Source organism: Lathamus discolor, chromosome 20 (genome assembly GCF_037157495.1).
Source record: "Lathamus discolor isolate bLatDis1 chromosome 20, bLatDis1.hap1, whole genome shotgun sequence".
Lineage (NCBI taxonomy): Eukaryota > Metazoa > Chordata > Aves > Psittaciformes > Psittacidae > Lathamus > Lathamus discolor.
Window position 1 is genome coordinate 4,267,304 of NC_088903.1, and position 18,295 is coordinate 4,285,598.

Genomic DNA, 18,295 nt, shown 5'->3' on the forward strand with positions numbered 1-18,295 from the left:
CTTGCCCAGCACAGAGGTACAAGCCGCTGTCGGAGACCTCGACCTCCTGCAGCTTCAGGAGGCTGTACTTCCCTGTGGTGTTCAGCACAGTGGTGAAACGGCCACTCTGCTTGGAGCCAGCAAGTGCCTGATATAAGATGAGCTGTGGGGCTTGGTCTTGCTTTTGCTGGTACCAAGCCAAAGATGGAGAAAAGGACGTCTGGTATGTGCAAGTTGTTTCAAAGGTCTCTCTCTCCTTTACCGTGACTTGTCCTTCTTGCTGGGTGACAGTGATCTGCCCCATGGTGCCTGCAAGGAAGGAAAGGTCAGCAGCTCTGCAGGGAAAGGCTTCAGGAAGCAAGCAAGGAATGGATAGAAACCCAGCTGCTGAACGCTCCCTGCCCCTTGCCAGGCGGGAAAACAGATGCCTGGAGATGCAAATAGGAAGAGCAATTTTGGGCAGAATGGAACACCCTATTAATGTGAGAAGTGCAAAATCCCTGGGGCATCTTGGACAAGATCTGATACGTTGTGTTGGGAAGGCAGAAAAGTGGGAGTGCAGAGCCAGATGTGATCTTCTATGGTGACAGCAAGTGAATAGGAAGAGAGGCACAGAGAGATGGATTACAGGGGAGAGAAAAGCAGGAGCAGAGGCATGAGATATCTCTCCTCTCATCAATAGGAAGAGCATCTTGAGAGAACTGGTGCAAAACCACAAATGTGAGGTAACGCTTCCCAGCTTTCTCCTGCTATTCAGTAGTAGTTCTTGGCATGATCCTGATAAGGCTGGCAAAAGGAAGAAGAAGAGGCATGTGCTTATAGAAGGGCAGGACTTACCGAGCAGTTGCCCCAAGAAAACAGTGAGGATGAGACATCCGAGCTGCATGCTGAGATCAACCTGCGTGTTTGCTGAGAGTCAGAAAACCACCTCCGAGCCCCGAGACAACAGAGGTGCCGGAAACGACTTTGTTCGGGGAGCAAAGGAAGAAGCGGGGAAGCGTTTTTCCTCAGCTGCCTGGGAACAACGCCTCTGCCCCAGACGCCCCAGGCCAGCAGATGAGCACTGCCGTGCAGCAGCCCAGGGGCTCTGGCTCCGGAGCCGCGTCCGGGGAATGCGCTGGGGCACGAAAGGGGGGGCCTCGACGGGCCCGATGCCGGTAGCGGGCGGAGCAGCAGCGCCGCCTCGCGGGCCCGGCCGCCGCTGCCCCCCGCCCCCCGACACGCACGCCCGGCCCCGCCCGCAGCGGTTTTTGCCCGGCCGCAGCCCCGGCTCGCCCCTCCGTGCTTGCTGCGCGCAGTAGTACACCGCCGCGTCCCGGCGCCGGGGCCGGGCGAGCCACAGGACGCTGGACCGGCGATCTGCCGCCACCGAGAGCCGCCCCGCCGGGTCCAGCAGCTCTTTGGAGCCCTTATGAGCGCTCACGAGGAATGCGGGGCCTCGGCCCGGGAGCTGACGGTACCAGTGGATGAACACGTTAATCCCTATGTTGGGGTGTGAGCAGTTGATTCTGATGCCGGTGCCCTCGCTGGTCTCTGCCCACGGGTCCTGCTGCATCTGGGCTCTGCCCACAGCTGCTGCTGGCACAGCAGAAGGAAAGAACAAACGTTGTCAGAGATCACCGAAATTCGATTTTCCCAGAGAGAGGGTTACCGAGAGTGGCAGAGAGACAGAGCCGGACAGGAACAGATGCGGACATGTACTCATGAACAGGGATGGAGAATAAATGTTGATGAACAGGGGTTGCGTGGATGCAGAGTGTAACCGTGGAATGCAGGAAATCAAACTTGTGCCTCCAGAAGCAAAGGAAGCAGAGGGAGTAACGAGAGAGGGGTCTCAGGGCAGGAAGAAGAGCTGGGGATGGCAGATGCAGGGAGAGATGTGTCACAAACTGACGGGATGAATGGATAAAGAGCAGATCAGGAGAGTGCTGCAGCTCAGGGCAGAGGGCTGTATTCAGGGCAGTAAGCAGCGCTGAGTGCAGAGGGGAAGGAGATGGTGCATGGAAAAGCAGGCGTACGTGTAAGCAGGTTCGCAGCGACAGAGGCAGTGGAAAAACGGGGCGAGTAGGAAGAGGGGACTCGGGGGGTTTGCAAAGGGGGACGAGGGGTGGCAGAGGGGCAGGGAGGGGGAAGGAGGCGTGGAATGAGCGGGAGAGGCTGGCGCTGGGCTCCCCGCGGAGCAGCCCGGGCACAAAGCGGCCCCCGCCACCGCCGCCAGCCCCGCGCACCCAGGAGCACCGCGGCCAGCCCCGCCAGCGCCGCCGCCCGGCACCGCCGCATCCCGCCGCTCCGGCGCCCGCGCCTCGCTGCCCGCCGCCAGCCCCGGCTCCCGGCTCCCGGCTGTGGCCGCGGCACCTCCTCTCCGCCCCCTCCGCCCCTTCTCTCGTCCCCTCCCCGCCGCCAGCTCCGCCCCGGGGCTGGGTCCTGCGCCGGCTCCGCTCGGGCTCTGACCCGGCCTGAGGGTGCTCAGCGGCTCTGCGCGGGCACAAGGGGGTCTCCTGGGACAGGGCTTCCCCTAAGCAGGGAGCGCTGTCCTCGCAGCCTGCTGCAGCTTGGAGGCACGTGCGCAAACTTGTGCTTTGTACAATTGAAAAGTTCAGCTGCTCTGATTTGTGCGAGTCTCCGGAGACTTGAGTGTTTGAACTCAGGGATTTGTGGTGCTCTTGGTGATCCCTGAATATATCAGATGAATCAGCCTGCGGGCTGCTGACTGTCCAGTGAATGGACAGGCTGGTGGGGCACAAGGGTCTCGTCGCTCCTGGGACACTGTTAGGCTGGTGAAATATAAAGGGTTCGAGGAACGCCCCCCCGCCCTTGTAATTTGACAGTGTTGGAATGCAGGACGAGAATGGACAAGAAGGACAGGCACTCCACAATCCTTTAGACATAAACCGTTGACCAAGTCTAAGACCAAGATTGGAAGTATGTGCACCCAGCCCCTCTAACATCTGAGCATCAGCTGGAAAGCAAAGGGGTCTTTTCTGAACCTTGTGACTCAACAGAAGGGTCTCTCTAACACATCTTGTCCACCAGCTTAAGGCGACCACCGGTTCAGCAACACCGAGGTGCCCCATGCAAACGCTCCCATTATTGGTGCTAGTGCCAGTGTCCGTAAGGAATCGGCTCCTAACACATCTTTGTACACTCTTGTAGAATGGTTCATGATGGTGGAGCTCTTTCCAATATTTATGTTATTTATTTAATAAAGCACCAGCCTGTGTTTAATCTGCCTGAATGGGTAACAGAAATTTCCCTGCTGTAGGCTGCTGCAAATCTGGCATGTCCAGGACACACAGTCCATTTCTGCTAGAGGAGGTCATCTCTGACACCTCTCCCTGTTTAGGAACTGCGGATGATCATTGATCCCCCCAGCTCCCCTGAGGAGACCATCAGGAGCCCAGGGCCTTGGGTGTAAGGTTCATTTGCATGCTGGTGTCTTGGCTTACTGGTTTCAGACATGGAAAGCTCTGGGGTCTTTGACAGTCGGGGCTGTTGTGTGTGGTTTTGTTGTGTGTCTGTGTTATTGCACAGCTGGGGCAGCTGCCTGCACCAGGGTGTCTTGCCCAGCACAGAGGTACAAGCCGCTGTCGGAGACCTCGACCTCCTGCAGCTTCAGGAGGCTGTACTTCCCTGTGGTGTTCAGCACAGCGGTGAAACGGCCACTCTGCCTGGAGCCAGCAAGTGCCTGATACAAGATGAGCTGTGGGGCTTGGTCTTTCTTCTGCTGGTACCAAGCTAAGCCATAAAAGTCAGCACTCTGGTAAGTGCAGGTGGTCTGGAAGGTTTCTTTCTCCTTTACTGTAACTTCTTCTTGCTGGGTGATAGTGATCTGCCCCATGGTGCCTGGAAGAAAGCAGGAATGGAAAGGGTTGCCCAAGGGAGTGAGACATTCTCCACCCCTCACAGTGTTCAAATCCAGGGTGAACACAGGCTCGGGCAACACAGTCTATTGTGAGGCATCCCCGTGGCATGGGGGTTGGAAGTAGATGATCTCAAGGTCCTTTCCAACCCAAACCATTCTGTGATTCTATAAATCTATGACTATGCTGGAAAGCGCTTTGAAATGCAAACCAAAAGCGGCTTCAAAGTACTGGTGAGAAAGGTCCCTGTGCCCTTTTCTCCAGCTAAGCCGCATTGATGGGAACAGCAACACAATGTCTTGTGACAGGAGGTTGAGACCTCAGCTCGGTGTGGATCCTACAGCACAAAAATGCCAATTACCCCCCAGAGGGATACCCCCAGAGGAGAGCTGTGCTTTCAGGCACGTCTTTGGTCTCCATTCTCCTTCTGCCTGCAGTCTTCAGGGAACAGCTGCCTAATAGTGCCTTGCTCTCCTGTGCTGGCTCCAGGACACCTCCAGCAGCGTGAGGGGCAGATCAGCAGCGAGAGGCAGAGGGAGATGGAGAGTTGACAAGAGAAAAAGAAGTCAGGCTCTAAGCTGATCAGGGGAGGAGATGTTTCTTCTCTGTCTCATCTTTTTTCTGTCAGCTATATCAGCATTTTGAGCAAGAATGTGCAAAACCACCCATGTGAGCTGATGTTTCTAACATTTGCCTATCGAGAGCAGTTCCCTGCAAAGAACTGTTGAGGGGGTGAGGGTCTTTGTGAAGAAGAGGAATCATCCCATCAGTCAAAGCCAATGCTTACCCAGCGGTTTCCTCAGGAAGGCAGCAAGGATGAGGTACCCAAGGAGCATGCTGAGACCAAGCTTCCTGCATGTGTGAGAGAGACTCAGAAACCCACAAGTGCCCACCAAGAGCCCCGAGAGAGCAGAGCTGTCGGAAATGACTCTGCAAGGGGAACAACGAATGAAACGGGGAGGAGAAAATGCTGCTGCTTAGCACAGCTGAAATGCCTGTGCTGTGGTCTTCTCTCCTCCAGTAATGACACATCTTGCTTCTGCGGACTCCACCTTCTGCCATTCCACTGAGAGTCCCTCCTTACGTGATGCCTGTGTCCTCTCCCACCACCCTCAAACCCTTTTCTGGAACGGGTCTGAGACCTCCACAGCCACCTTATGGCAACCATCGGGGTGGCCTTGCTCTTGTCTGACTTTGGGATTATTTTACTTGTAAAGTGAATACCCAGACCTGCTGCAATAGGCATGGTGTCCAGCTTTGATTTTGCCTCTCACGCACACACATTTTGTATGAACAGGCTGAATGTCCAAAAAGACCCTGCAGCTTGGACCTCAACAGACCCTCTCTTTTTCCTGTATTGAGAACACGATCAGTTGAACTACTTCTGCCCAACCCACAGAAGCCCCAAAGCTCTCTGCTGACACGAAATCCACCAGCAATGGCGAGTGCCTCATTTACCTTCTTAGCAGTGGGCTCGCAAGGACTTGCCTAAAGTTGTCGGGGCACAGAGGCAGGGAGCTGGCCAGTGGGGTCCTGATGCTCAGCGTATGGGGTGAGGCTGTGCTTCCTCCTGTGCCTGCCTGTGCCTGAGGGTGTATTTGTGCCTCTGTGTGTGCCTTTATGTATGCATTTGCAACTGCACACGGGACAGGGAGTGTCCGCTAGTGTGTGTGAACAAGTGCATTTCTGTGTGCCTGTTCTGCAGGTCTGCGAACACGTATTTGCAGGTGAGCAAGCAAGTATGTGTGTTGTCAGTGTGCAAGTGCGTTTCCTTCTGGGGAATGTGCTGCTGGCAGGCCTTTACGGGGGACACAGTGCATGCCACGTTCGCCAGAAGGCTCCGAGCCCGTCCTAGAGAACCAAAAAGAGCCTTTTGGGAAGAACCCGACTCGCCCCCCCCTCCCTGCCGAACGCGTCCCGAGCGGGGCCCTTTGCTGCGCCCAGGAGCACGGACCCGCAGCAGCCACCGATGAGAAGAGGTGCTGAGCCCAGACAAGAGGTGCTGAGCCCAGACAAGAGGTGCTGAGCCCTGACAAGGGCACCAAAGGGGCCTGGAGCGCCGCCTGGGGGCCCGGCCGCCGCTGTCTCACCCCCCCCCCCCCGACACGCACGCCCGGCCCCGCCCGCAGCGGTTTTTGCCCGGCCGCAGCCCCGGCTCGCCCCTCCGTGCTTGCTGCGCGCAGTAGTACACCGCCGCGTCCCGGCGCCGGGGCCGGGCGAGCCACAGGACGCTGGACCGGCGATCTGCCGCCACCGAGAGCCGCCCCGCCGGGTCCAGCAGCTCTTTGGAGCCTTTATGAACGCTCGCGAGGAATGCGGGGCCTCGGCCCGGGAGCTGACGGTACCAGTGGATGAACTCGTAAAGCCCTATGTTGGGGTGTGAGCAGTTGATTCTGATGCCGGTGCCCTCGGTGGTCTCTGCCCACGGGTCCTGCTGCACCTGGGCTCTGCCCACAGCTGCTGCCGAAGCAGGAGAAGGAAAGAACAAACGTTGTCAGAGATCACCGAGATCCGATGTTCTCACAAAGGGTTAGCAAGAGAAGCAGTGAGACAGCCGGACCGGTACAGATGGAGACAGGTGCCCATCAACAGGGATCAAGAGTGATCCCGGCATGGGTGGGAATTTGAAATGGACACACGGAGAGAGAGGATGAAAGTCAGGTGCGTGCGTGCAGGGATGGAGGGAGAGAGAGGGGACGGGACAGTTGAGCGTGCTACAGTGAAGGATGGAGGGCTGAAATCCGAAGGAGAATACATACTGAATGCAGAAGGGGGTGAGAAGATGTAGGGAATAACTGCGGAGTGCAGGAAATCAAACTTGCGCCCAAAGCTGTGAAGGAAGGGGAGAAATGGGAGACGTAGTGGAGAACTAGGGCGAGTAGGAAGAGGGGACTCGGGGGGTTTGCAAAGGGGGACGAGGGGTGGCAGAGGGGCAGGGAGGGGGAAGGAGGCGTGGAATGAGCGGGAGAGGCTGGCGCTGGGCTCCCCGCGGAGCAGCCCGGGCACAAAGCGGCCCCCGCCACCGCCGCCAGCCCCGCGCACCCAGGAGCACCGCGGCCAGCCCCGCCAGCGCCGCCGCCCGGCACCGCCGCATCCCGCCGCTCCGGCGCCCGCGCCTCGCTGCCCGCCGCCAGCCCCGGCTCCCGGCTCCCGGCTGTGGCCGCCGCACCTCCTCTCCGCCCCCTCCGCCCCTTCTCTCGTCCCCTCCCCGCCGCCAGCTCCGCCCCGGGGCTGGGTCCTGCGCCGGCTCCGCTCGGGCTCTGACCCGGCCTGAGGGTGCTCAGCGGCTCTGCGCGGGCACAAGGGGGTCTCCTGGGACAGGGCTTCCCCTAAGCAGGGAGCGCTGTCCTCGCAGCCTGCTGCAGCTTGGAGGCACGTGCGCAAACTTGTGCTTTGTACAATTGCAAAGTTCAGCTGCTCTGATTTGTGCGAGTCTCCGGAGACTTGAGTGTTTGAACTCAGGGATTTGTGGTGCTCTTGGTGATCCCTGAATATATCAGATGAATCAGCCTGCGGGCTGCTGACTGTCCAGTGAATGGACAGGCTGGTGGGGCACAAGGGTCTCGTCGCTCCTGGGACACTGTTAGGCTGGTGAAATATAAAGGGTTCGAGGAACGCCTCCTTGTAATTTGACAGTGTTGGAATGCAGGACGAGAATGGACAAGAAGGACAGGCACTCCACAATCCTTTAGACATAAACCGTTGACCAAGTCTAAGACCAAGATTGGAAGTATGTGCACCCAGCCCCTGTAACATCTGGGGATCAGCTGGAAAGCAAAGGGGTCTTTTCTGAACCTTGTGACTCAACAGAAGGGTCTCTCTAACACATCTTGTCCACCAGCTTAAGGCAACCACCGGTTCAGCAACACCGAGGTGCCCCATGCAAACGCTCCCCTTATTGGTGCTGGTGCCAATGTCCATAAGGAATCGGGTCCTAACTCATCTTTGCAGACTCCTTGTAGAACAGCTGATGGTGGAGCTCTGTCCAATATATTATTTTTTTAATGTTCTAAATTATAAAGCACCAGCATGTGTTTAATCTGCCAGAAGGGGTAACAGAAATTCCCTCTTTCCCTACTGTAACCTGCTGCAAGTCTGACATGTCCAAGACACACGGCGTCCCTTGCTGCCAGAAGTTCTCACCTCTACGACACCACTCCCTGTTTAAGAGCTAAGGATGATCATAGATTCCCTCCCAGATCCCCTGTCGAGAGCATGAGGAGCCCAGGGCCTTGGGTGTAAGGTTCATTTGCATGCTGGTGTCTTGGCTTACTGGTTTCAGACATGGAAAGCTCTGGGGTCTTTGACAGTCGGGGCTGTTGAGTGTGGTTCGGTCTGGCCCTCAAACACAGACTTTGCACTTGAACTGGCTCCAGATGTGAGCATAATCTGATGGCTTGACTCAAACCCCGTTTATTTACTGATTTAAGCAAAGGATCCCACTGATTTCAATCCAAATGCGCACTTAGGACCTCTGTATAGGTGTCAGGTGCTTGATGTACCTAATGAGTTCTGGGCTCCCAGGAATTTACTGCTTTGGTTGTGCAGGGTGGAGAGCAAGCCCCTGGCACCATGGTTCCCAGCAGGCTCCGCCCTGTGGTCAGGCTCAGCCATGTCCAGAGCCACTGGGCCTGGCCCCTGTCAGAAAGAGGATCTTGCTGTGCAGAGTTCTGGGGGCAGGGGAAGCAGTGCTGTCAGTTGAGAGCTGAGGGACCTTCTCTTCCTGCGTTATTGCACAGCTGGGGCCGCTGCCTGCACCAGGGTGTCTTGCCCAGCACAGAGGTACAAGCCGCTGTCGGAGACCTCGACCTCCTGCAGCTTCAGGAGGCTGTACTTCCCTGTGGTGTTCAGCACAGCGGTGAAACGGCCACTCTGCTTGGAGCCAGCAAGTGCCTGATACGAGATGAGCTGTGGGGCTTGGTCTTGCTTTTGCTGGTACCAAGCCAAGCCTCGAAAGTTGGATGTCTGGTATGTGCAAGTTGTTTCAAAGGTCTCTCTCTCCTTTACCGTGACTTGTCCTTCTTGCTGGGTGATAGTGATCTGCCCCATGGTGCCTGCAAGGAAGGAAAGGTCAGCAGCTCTGCAGGGAAAGGCTTCAGGAAGCAAACAAGGAATGGATACAAACCCAGCTGCTGAACGCTCCCTGCCCCTTGCCTGGCAGGAAAACACAGAAGCCAGAGGACGCAAATACGAAGAGCAGTTTAAGGAAGAATGGGACACCCTATTAGTGAGATGAAAATTGCAAAGTCCCTGGGGCATCCTGGACAAGATCTGCTGCGTTGTGTTGGAAAGGAAGAAATGTGGGAGTGCAGAGCCAGATGTGATCTTCTATGGTGACTGCAAGTGAATAGGAAGAGATAGGGACAGAGAGATGGATTACAGGGGAGAGAAAAGCAGGAGCAGAGGCATGAGACATCTCTCCTCTCGTTTCCAATAGGAAGAGCATCTGGAGAGAACTGGTGCAAAACAACAAATGTGAGGTAACGCTTCCCAGCTTTCTCCTGTTATTCAGTAGTAGTTCTTGGCATGATCCTGATAAGGCTGGCAAAAGGGAGAAGAAGAGGCATGTGCTTATAGAAGGGCAGGACTTACCGAGCAGTTGCCCCAAGAAAACAGTGAGGATGAGATATCCGAGCTGCATGCTGAGATCAACCTGTGTGTTTGCTGAGCGTCAGAAAACCACCTCCGAGCCCCGAGACAACAGAGGTGCCGGAAACGACTTTGTTCGGGGAGCAAAGGAAGGAGCGGGGAAGCGTTTTTCCTCAGCTGCCTGGGAACAACGCCTCTCCCCCAGACGCCCCAGGCCAGCAGATGAGCACTGCCGTGCAGCAGCCCAGGGGCTCTGGCTCCGGAGCCGCGTCCGGGGAATGCGCTGGGGCACGAAAGGGGGGGCCTCGACGGGCCCGATGCCGGTAGCGGGCGGAGCAGCAGCGCCGCCTCGCGGGCCCGGCCGCCGCTGTCTCGCCGCCCCCCGACACGCACGCCCGGCCCCGCCCGCAGCGGTTTTTGCCCGGCCGCAGCCCCGGCTCGCCCCTCCGTGCTTGCTGCGCGCAGTAGTACACCGCCGCGTCCCGGCGCCGGGGCCGGGCGAGCCACAGGACGCTGGACCGGCGATCTGCCGCCACCGAGAGCCGCCCCGCCGGGTCCAGCAGCTCTTTGGAGCCTTGAAGAGCGCTCACGAGGAATGCGGGGCCTCGGCCCGGGAGCTGACGGTACCAATGGATGAAGTCGGTACGTGGTAAGTTGGGGTGTGAGCAGTTGATTCTGATACCGGTGCCCTCGGTGGTCTCTGCCAACGGGTCCTGCTGCATCTGGGCTCTGCCCACAGCTGCTGCTGGCACAGCAGAAGGAAAGAACAAACGTTGTCAGAGATCACCGAAATTCGATTTTCCCAGAGAGAGGGTTACCGAGAGTGGCAGAGAGACAGAGCCGGACAGGAACAGATGGGGACACGTGCCCAAGAACAGGGATGGAGAATAAATGTTAATGAACAGGGGTTGCGTGGATGCAGAGTGTAACCGTGGAATGCAGGAAATCAAACTTGTGCCTCCAGAAGCAAAGGAAGCAGAGGGAGTAACGAGAGAGGGGTCTCAGAGCAGGAAGAAGAGCTGGGGATGGCAGATGCAGGGAGAGTTGTGCCATAAACTGACGGGGAGAATGGATAAAGAGCAGATCAGGAGAGTGCTGCAGCTCAGGGCAGAGGGCTGTATTCAGGGCAGTAAGCAGCGCTGAGTGCAGAGGGCAAGGAGATGGTGCATGGAAAAGCAGGCGTACGTGTAAGCAGGTTCGCAGCGACAGAGGCAGTGGAAAAACGGGGCGAGTAGGAAGAGGGGACTCGGGGGGTTTGCAAAGGGGGACGAGGGGTGGCAGAGAGGCAGGGAGGGGGAAGGAGGCGTGGAATGAGCGGGAGAGGCTGGCGCTGGGCTCCCCGCGGAGCAGCCCGGGCACAAAGCGGCCCCCGCCACCGCCGCCAGCCCCGCGCACCCAGGAGCACCGCGGCCAGCCCCGCCAGCGCCGCCGCCCGGCACCGCCGCATCCCGCCGCTCCGGCGCCCGCGCCTCGCTGCCCGCCGCCAGCCCCGGCTCCCGGCTCCCGGCTGTGGCCGCGGCACCTCCTCTCCGCCCCCTCCGCCCCTTCTCTCGTCCCCTCCCCGCCGCCAGCTCCGCCCCGGGGCTGGGTCCTGCGCCGGCTCCGCTCGGGCTCTGACCCGGCCTGAGGGTGCTCAGCGGCTCTGCGCGGGCACAAGGGGGTCTCCTGGGACAGGGCTTCCCCTAAGCAGGGAGCGCTGTCCTCGCAGCCTGCTGCAGCTTGGAGGCACGTGCGCAAACTTGTGCTTTGTACAATTGCAAAGTTCAGCTGCTCTGATTTGTGCGAGTCTCCGGAGACTTGAGTGTTTGAACTCAGGGATTTGTGGTGCTCTTGGTGATCCCTGAATATATCAGATGAATCAGCCTGCGGGCTGCTGACTGTCCAGTGAATGGACAGGCTGGTGGGGCACAAGGGTCTCGTCGCTCCTGGGACACTGTTAGGCTGGTGAAATATAAAGGGTTTGAGGAACGCCTCCTTGTAATTTGACAGTGTTGGAATGCAGGATGATTATGGACAAGAAGGACAGGCACTCCACAATCCTTTAGACATAAACTGTTGACCAAGTCTAAGACCAAGACTGGATGCAGGTGCGCCCAGGCCCTCTAACATCTGAGCATCAGCTGGAAAGCAAAGGGGTCTTTTCTGAACCTTGTGACTCAACAGAAGGGTCTCTCTAACACATCTTGTCCACCAGCTTAAGGCGACCACTGGTTCAGCAACACCGAGGTGCCCCATGCAAACGCTCCCCTTATTGGTGCTAGTGCCAATGTCCATAAGGAATCGGCACCTAACTCATCTTTGCAGACTCCTTGTAGAACGGCTCATGATGGTGAAGCTCTGTCCAATACAACATTTTTTTAAATGTTTTAAATTATAAAAGCACCAGCATGTGTTTAATCTGCCAGAAGGAGTAACAGAAATTTCCCTCTTTCCGTACTGTAAGCTGCTGCAAGTCTGACACGTCCAGGACACATAGGCCCTTGCTGCCAGAGAAGCTCATCTCTATTTCATCGCTCCCTGTTTAAGAGCTGATGATCATAGATCCCCCCAGCTCCCATGAGGAAATTATCAGGAGCCCAGGGGCCTGGTTGTAAAGTTCATTTGTATGTTGGTATCAGGGCTTATTCATTTCAGACACTGAGAGCTCTTGGGTCTGGCTTCACAGAACTAATGAGTTCTGTGCTCCCAGGACTTTTCTGTTGTTGGTTGTGCAGAGCGGAGGGCAAGCCCCTGGCACTCTGATTCCAGCAGGCTCTGCCCTGTGGTCAGGCTCAGCCATGTCCAGAGCCACTGGGCCTGGCCCCTGTCAGAAAGAGGATCTTGCTGTGCAGAGTTCTGGGGGCAGGGGAAGCAGTGCTGTCAGTTGAGAGCTGAGGGACCTTCTCTTCCTGCGTTATTGCACAGCTGGGGCCGCTGCCTGCACCAGGGTGTCTTGCCCAGCACAGAGGTACAAGCCGCTGTCGGAGACCTCGACCTCCTGCAGCTTCAGGAGGCTGTACTTCCCTGTGGTGTTCAGCACAGCAGTGAAACGGCCACTCTGCTTGGAGCCAGCAAGTGCCTGATACGAGATGAGCTGTGGGGCTTGGTCTTGCTTTTGCTGGTACCAAGCCAAGCCTCGAAAGTAGGATGTCTGGTATGTGCAAGTTGTTTCAAAGGTCTCTCTCTCCTTTACCGTGACTTGTCCTTCTTGCTGGGTGACAGTGATCTGCCCCATGGTGCCTGCAAGGAAGGAAAGGTCAGCAGTTCTGCAGGGAAAGGATTCAGGAAGCAAAGAAGGAATGGATAGAAGCCCAGCTGCTGAACGCTCCCTGCTCCTTGCCAGGTGGGAAAAAACTGATGCCTGGGGATGCAAATAGGAAGAGCAATTTTGGGCAGAATGAGACACCCTATTAATGTGAGAAGTGCAAAATCCCTGGGGCATCTTGGACAAGATCTGAGTGCAGAGCCGGATGTGATCTTCTATGGTGACTGCAAGTGAATAGGAAGAGATAGGGACAGAGAGATGGATTAAAGGGGAGAGAAAAGCAGGAGCAGAGGCATGAGACATCTCTCCTCTCGTTTCCAATAGGAAAGGCATCTGGAGAGAACTGGTGCAAAACCACAAATGTGAGGTAACGCTTCCCAGCTTTCTCCTGCTATTCAGTAGTCGTTCTTGGCATGATCCTGATAAGGCTGGCAAAAGGGAGAAGAAGAGGCATGTGCTTATAGAAGGGCAGGACTTACCGAGCAGTTGCCCCAAGAAAACAGTGAGGATGAGACATCCGAGCTGCATGCTGAGATCAACCTGCGTGTTTGCTGGGAGTCAGAAAACCACCTCCGAGCCCCGAGACAACAGAGGTGCCGGAAACGACTTTGTTCGGGGAGCAAAGGAAGAAGCGGGGAAGCGTTTTTCCTCAGCTGCCTGGGAACAACGCCTCTCCCCCAGACGCCCCAGGCCAGCAGATGAGCACTGCCGTGCAGCAGCCCAGGGGCTCTGGCTCCGGAGCCGCGTCCGGGGAATGCGCTGGGGCACGAAAGGGGGGGCCTCGACGGGCCCGATGCCGGTAGCGGACGGAGCAGCAGCGCCGCCTCGCGGGCCCGGCCGCCGCTGCCCCCCGCCCCCCGACACACACGCCCGGCCCCGCCCGCAGCGGTTTTTGCCCGGCCGCAGCCCCGGCTCGCCCCTCCGTGCTTGCTGCGCGCAGTAGTACACCGCCGCGTCCCGGCGCCGGGGCCGGGCGAGCCACAGGACGCTGGACCGGCGATCTGCCGCCACCGAGAGCCGCCCCGCCGGGTCCAGCAGCTCTTTGGAGCCTTTATGAACGCTCGCGAGGAATGCGGGGCCTCGGCCCGGGAGCTGACGGTACCAATGGATGAACTCGTAAAGCCCTATGTTGGGGTGTGAGCAGTTGATTCTGATGCCGGTGCCCTCGGTGGTCTCTGCCCACGGGTCCTGCTGCACCTGGGCTCTGCCCACAGCTGCTGCCGAAGCAGGAGAAGGAAAGAACAAACGTTGTCAGAGATCACCGAGATCCGATGTTCTCACAAAGGGTTAGCAAGAGAAGCAGTGAGACAGCCGGACCGGTACAGATGGAGACAGGTGCCCATCAACAGGGATCAAGAGTGATCCCGGCATGGGTGGGAATTTGAAATGGACACACGGAGAGAGAGAGGATGAAAGTCAGGTGCGTGGGTGCAGGGATGGAGGGAGAGAGAGGGGACGGGACAGTTGAGCGTGCTACAGTGAAGGATGGAGGGCTGAAATCCGAAGGAGAATACATACTGAATGCAGAAGGGGGTGAGAAGATGTAGGGAATAACTGCGGAGTGCAGGAAATCAAACTTGCGCCCAAAGCTGTGAAGGAAGGGGAGAAATGGGAGACGTAGTGGAGAACTAGGGCAAGTAGGAAGAGGGGACTCGGGGGGTTTGCAAAGGGGGACGAGGGTGGCAGAGAGGCAGGGAGGGGGAAGGAGGCGTGGAATGAGCGGGAGAGGCTGGCGCTGGGCTCCCCGCGGAGCAGCCCGGGCACAAAGCGGCCCCCGCCACCGCCGCCAGCCCCGCGCACCCAGGAGCACCGCGGCCAGCCCCGCCAGCGCCGCCGCCCGGCACCGCCGCATCCCGCCGCTCCGGCGCCCGCGCCTCGCTGCCCGCCGCCAGCCCCGGCTCCCGGCTCCCGGCTGTGGCCGCGGCACCTCCTCTCCGCCCCCTCCGCCCCTTCTCTCGTCCCCTCCCCGCCGCCAGCTCCGCCCCGGGGCTGGGTCCTGCGCCGGCTCCGCTCGGGCTCTGACCCGGCCTGAGGGTGCTCAGCGGCTCTGCGCGGGCACAAGGGGGTCTCCTGGGACAGGGCTTCCCCTAAGCAGGGAGCGCTGTCCTCGCAGCCTGCTGCAGCTTGGAGGCACGTGGACATCGCCACCGTCCGGCTTCATGCCTCAGCAAAGCATGACTAGGGTGTGCTTTCGATGGAAATGATGTAGCCCCATAGAAATTAACTGACCACTCTGTGCGTGGTGGGAGGGTTACAGGGAGTTACTAACCTGAATCAAGTTGTATAAATGTCTGACATTAGGAATCGGAAAGTGGGGAAGACTCCATAGTAGCTCCTGGGATCAGTTGATTGGCTGAGCCTGTCTTTTCTCCCATAGGGTTACCTACTGTGTAAAAACTTTATATTCTGCAGGCTGAATACCTCACTTCTGGCTGTGTAGTCAAGCTTGGTTTTGCAGACAGTCCCTATCACCGGCAATCTCAACTTTCTACTGCCATAAACTTCTATTTTGTATAAAATGTTCAGCTGAAGTCTGATTTGTGTAAGTCTCCGGAGACTTGAATGTTTGAACTGAAGGATTTGACTCTGTGACGCTGTCAGTGGAGGTCCCTGAATATGTCAGGTGAATCAGCCTGCAGGCTGGTGACTGTCCAGTAAATGGACAGGCTGGTGGGGCACAAGGGTCTCGTCGTTCCTGGGTCACTGTTACGCTGGTGAAATACAAAGGGTTCGAGGAAACTCACCTTGTAATTTGACAGTGTTGGAATGCAGGATGATTATGGACAAGAAGGACAGGCACTCTACAACCTTTTAGACATAAACCTTTGACCAAGTCTAAGACCAAGACTGGATGCAGGTGCACCCAGCCCCTCTAACATCTGAGCATCAGCTGGAAAGCAAAGGGGTCTTTTCTGAACCTTGTGACTCAACAGAAGGGTCTCTCTAACACATCTTGTCCACCAGGTTAAGGCGACCACCGGTTCAGCAACACTGAGGTGCCCCATGTAAACGCTCCCATTACTGGTGCTGGTGCCAATGTCCATAAGGAATCGGCTCCTAACACATCTTTGCAGACTCCTTGTAGAATGGTTCATGATGGTGCTCTTTCCAATATATTTTTTAATGTTTTTATTTAATAATTAAGGCACCAGCATGTGTTTAATCTGCCTATCACAAAAATTTCCTTACTGTGCTGTTGCACGTCTGGCATGTCCCAGACGTAGAGTCCCTCGCTGCCAGAGGAACTCATCACTACACCACCACTCTCTGTTTAGGAGCTGAAGATGATCGTAGATCCTCCCAACTCAAACCCTCCCTCTGTTATTGCACAGCTGGGGCAGCTGCCTGCACCAGGGTGTCTTGCCCAGCACAGAGGTACAAGGCACTGTCGGAGACCTCGACCTCCTGCAGCTTCAGGAGGCTGTACTTCCCTGTGGTGTTCAGCACAGTGGTGAAACGGCCACTCTGCTTGGAGCCAGCAAGTGCCTGATACGAGATGAGCTGTGGGGCTTGGTCTTTCCTTTGCTGGTACCAAAGCATGGCATCAAAGCTGGCACTCTGGTAAGTGCAGGTGGTCTGGAAAGTGCCTCTCTCCTTTACTGTGACTTGTCCTTGCTGAATCTGTCCCATTGTTCCTGAAAGAAAAGAGGAGGCAATGACTGTGCAGGGAACTGCTCCGAGATGCAGAACAAGAGCGGTTGCAAGTGTTGAAGGGTCCTTGTGCAACACAATGTCTTGGGACAGGAGATTAAGACCTCAGCTCAGTGTTTATCTCACAGCACAATAACATCAATTATTCCACAAAGGGATACAGCTCAGAGGAGAGCTCTCTCATAGGAGAGCTGTGCTTTCAGGCACGTCTTTGGTCTCCATTCTCCTTCTGCCTGCAGCCTTCAGGGAACAGCTGCCTAATAGTGCCTTGCTCTCCTGTGCTGGCTCCAGGACACCTCCAGCAGCGTGAGGGGCAGATCAGCAGCGAGAGGCAGAGGGAGATGGAGAGTTGACAAGAGAAAAGGGCTCTAAGCTGATCAGGGGAGGAGATGTTTCTTCTCTGTCTCACCTTTTCTCCATCAGCTGTATCAGCATCTTGAGCAAAAATGTGCAAAACCACCCATGTGAGCTGATGTTTCCATTTGCCTATCGAGAGCAGTTCCCTGCAAAGAACTGTTGAGGGGGTGAGGGTCTTTGTGAAGAAGAGGAATCATCCATCAGTCGGAGGCAATGCTTACCCAGCGGTTTCCTCAGGAAGGCAGCAAGGATGAGGTACCCAAGGAGCATGCTGAGACCAAGCTTCCTGCATGTGTGAGACTCAGAAACCTACATGTGCCCACCAAGAGCCCCGAGAGAGCAGAGCTGTCGGAAATGACTCTGCAAGGGGAACAACGAATGAAACGGGGAGGAGAAAATGCTGCTGCTTAGCACAGCTGAAATGCCTGTGCTGTGGTCTTCTCTCCTCCAGTAATGACACATCTTGCTTCTGCGGACTCCACCTTCTGCCATTCCACTGAGAGTCCCTCCTTACGTGATGCCTGTGTCCTCTCCCACCACCCTCAAGTCCTTATCTGACTCGGTCTCTCCTGGCTCCAGCACGACGCAATCAGCTCACACCAAGGCTCTGGCTCTCTCAGACCTCACGCTCCTTCAACCCTGCGGACACCGAGTGACCCGCTGCAGTACTGAGTTTTGCCGCAGCACGGCAGCAGAGAGCGGAGCTCGGCGCCACACCGCACCCCTCCCCGCTTGCAGTGCGACCTTTGGCCACGGGATGGCAGCACCCGCTCACTTACTCGGTACCTCTGAGGCAGCGGCGTGAGCATCGGCCACTCCTCAGCCCAGTTTCCACCCTCCGGGAGCAGCACCTATTCACTGTGGGACAGGGCTGACGCTTCTCTGCCCCTTCCCCACGCGTACCCCGGCTCCGACAGTCGTTCCCTCCGTACCAAAAACCATTTCAACCCTTTGCCTTTGACGACGCGACTAGCCTGGTGGCTGCTCTGGCCATGCTTCCCAATCCGCTTGCCTAGGTTATCTCTGTGGTTATCTCGGCCCGGAGGAGGCTCTAGCCATCGCTGTATCCTATTGCACGGGACATCACTGTTGTGCGACTGACAGCAGCAAGTCCACAGATGCTACAGACAGATCTAGTAAAGGAAAAAACCATCAAACCAGAAGTCAAGACCCAAAGGCAAATGAGAAGAGACTGAGAACTGCTTTGTGCAGATGGGCAGCAATGCTCCCCTGGGAAAAGCATGTCCAAGCAGAGTCAATGCAAGGGGCTGACCCACAAATGAGCAGTACGTGGGTGATCCTTGGGCTTTGGCGTGGTGTTGGCACCTTTCTTTGCCTCTTCATTCAGTTCTCTGCCCTCCCAGTCCTGCAAGGCTTCTATTCAGGGCTTGACTATGCTTTTGTGACTTGAACCCTTGGCTGCGTTGCCATAAAGACTGCAAAAAGACCTTTTAATTCATCCCTCCCCCAAAAAATAAACCCCGCAAACCAGGCACAAAATGAGAAAAACTGCCCAAGCATCTCATTGCTTTAGTATCAGCCGTTTACACAGCGGCTAAAACCCTAAAAAACAACCCTAAAAAATAAAGGGAGGACAGAACAATTGCAAACCCCA

At 56.8% G+C, this 18,295-nt stretch overlaps 3 protein-coding genes and 3 gene segments (V, D, J or C); all 6 read right to left on the reverse strand.

Moving 5' to 3' along the window:
* Nucleotides 1-895: 895 nt before the first annotated feature.
* LOC136024299 (uncharacterized) lies at nt 896-2,329 on the reverse strand. Its single transcript, XM_065699515.1, has 2 exons — nt 2,208-2,329; nt 896-1,554 (listed from the first exon to the last, which is right to left on the reverse strand). The coding sequence occupies exons 1-2, from the start codon at nt 2,257-2,259 to the stop codon at nt 896-898; spliced, it is 711 nt and encodes a 236-aa protein (XP_065555587.1). The 5' UTR covers nt 2,260-2,329.
* Nucleotides 2,330-3,264: 935 nt separating this feature from the next.
* On the reverse strand, nt 3,265-5,055 carry LOC136023951 (T cell receptor alpha variable 1-1-like). The segment is given in 2 exon segments: nt 3,265-3,822; nt 4,627-5,055. Coding segments are annotated over 2 exon segments (372 nt in total).
* Nucleotides 5,056-5,925: 870 nt separating this feature from the next.
* LOC136024300 (T cell receptor alpha variable 26-2-like) lies at nt 5,926-6,980 on the reverse strand. The segment is given in 2 exon segments: nt 5,926-6,299; nt 6,882-6,980. Coding segments are annotated over 2 exon segments (426 nt in total).
* Nucleotides 6,981-8,435: 1,455 nt separating this feature from the next.
* Nucleotides 8,436-9,481, reverse strand: LOC136023949 (T cell receptor alpha variable 1-1-like). The segment is given in 2 exon segments: nt 8,436-8,893; nt 9,432-9,481. Coding segments are annotated over 2 exon segments (375 nt in total).
* A 48-nt stretch (nt 9,482-9,529) lies between these two features.
* Nucleotides 9,530-10,967, reverse strand: LOC136023939 (uncharacterized). The gene is made up of 2 exons (XM_065698961.1): nt 10,824-10,967; nt 9,530-10,173 (listed from the first exon to the last, which is right to left on the reverse strand). The coding sequence occupies exons 1-2, from the start codon at nt 10,873-10,875 to the stop codon at nt 9,602-9,604; spliced, it is 624 nt and encodes a 207-aa protein (XP_065555033.1). The 5' UTR covers nt 10,876-10,967; the 3' UTR covers nt 9,530-9,601.
* Nucleotides 10,968-13,156: 2,189 nt separating this feature from the next.
* LOC136023934 (uncharacterized) lies at nt 13,157-14,594 on the reverse strand. Its single transcript, XM_065698955.1, has 2 exons — nt 14,473-14,594; nt 13,157-13,889 (listed from the first exon to the last, which is right to left on the reverse strand). Exons 1-2 carry the CDS (start codon nt 14,522-14,524, stop codon nt 13,231-13,233), a joined length of 711 nt encoding a protein of 236 aa, XP_065555027.1. The 5' UTR covers nt 14,525-14,594; the 3' UTR covers nt 13,157-13,230.
* Between the last annotated feature and the right edge of the window lie 3,701 nt (nt 14,595-18,295).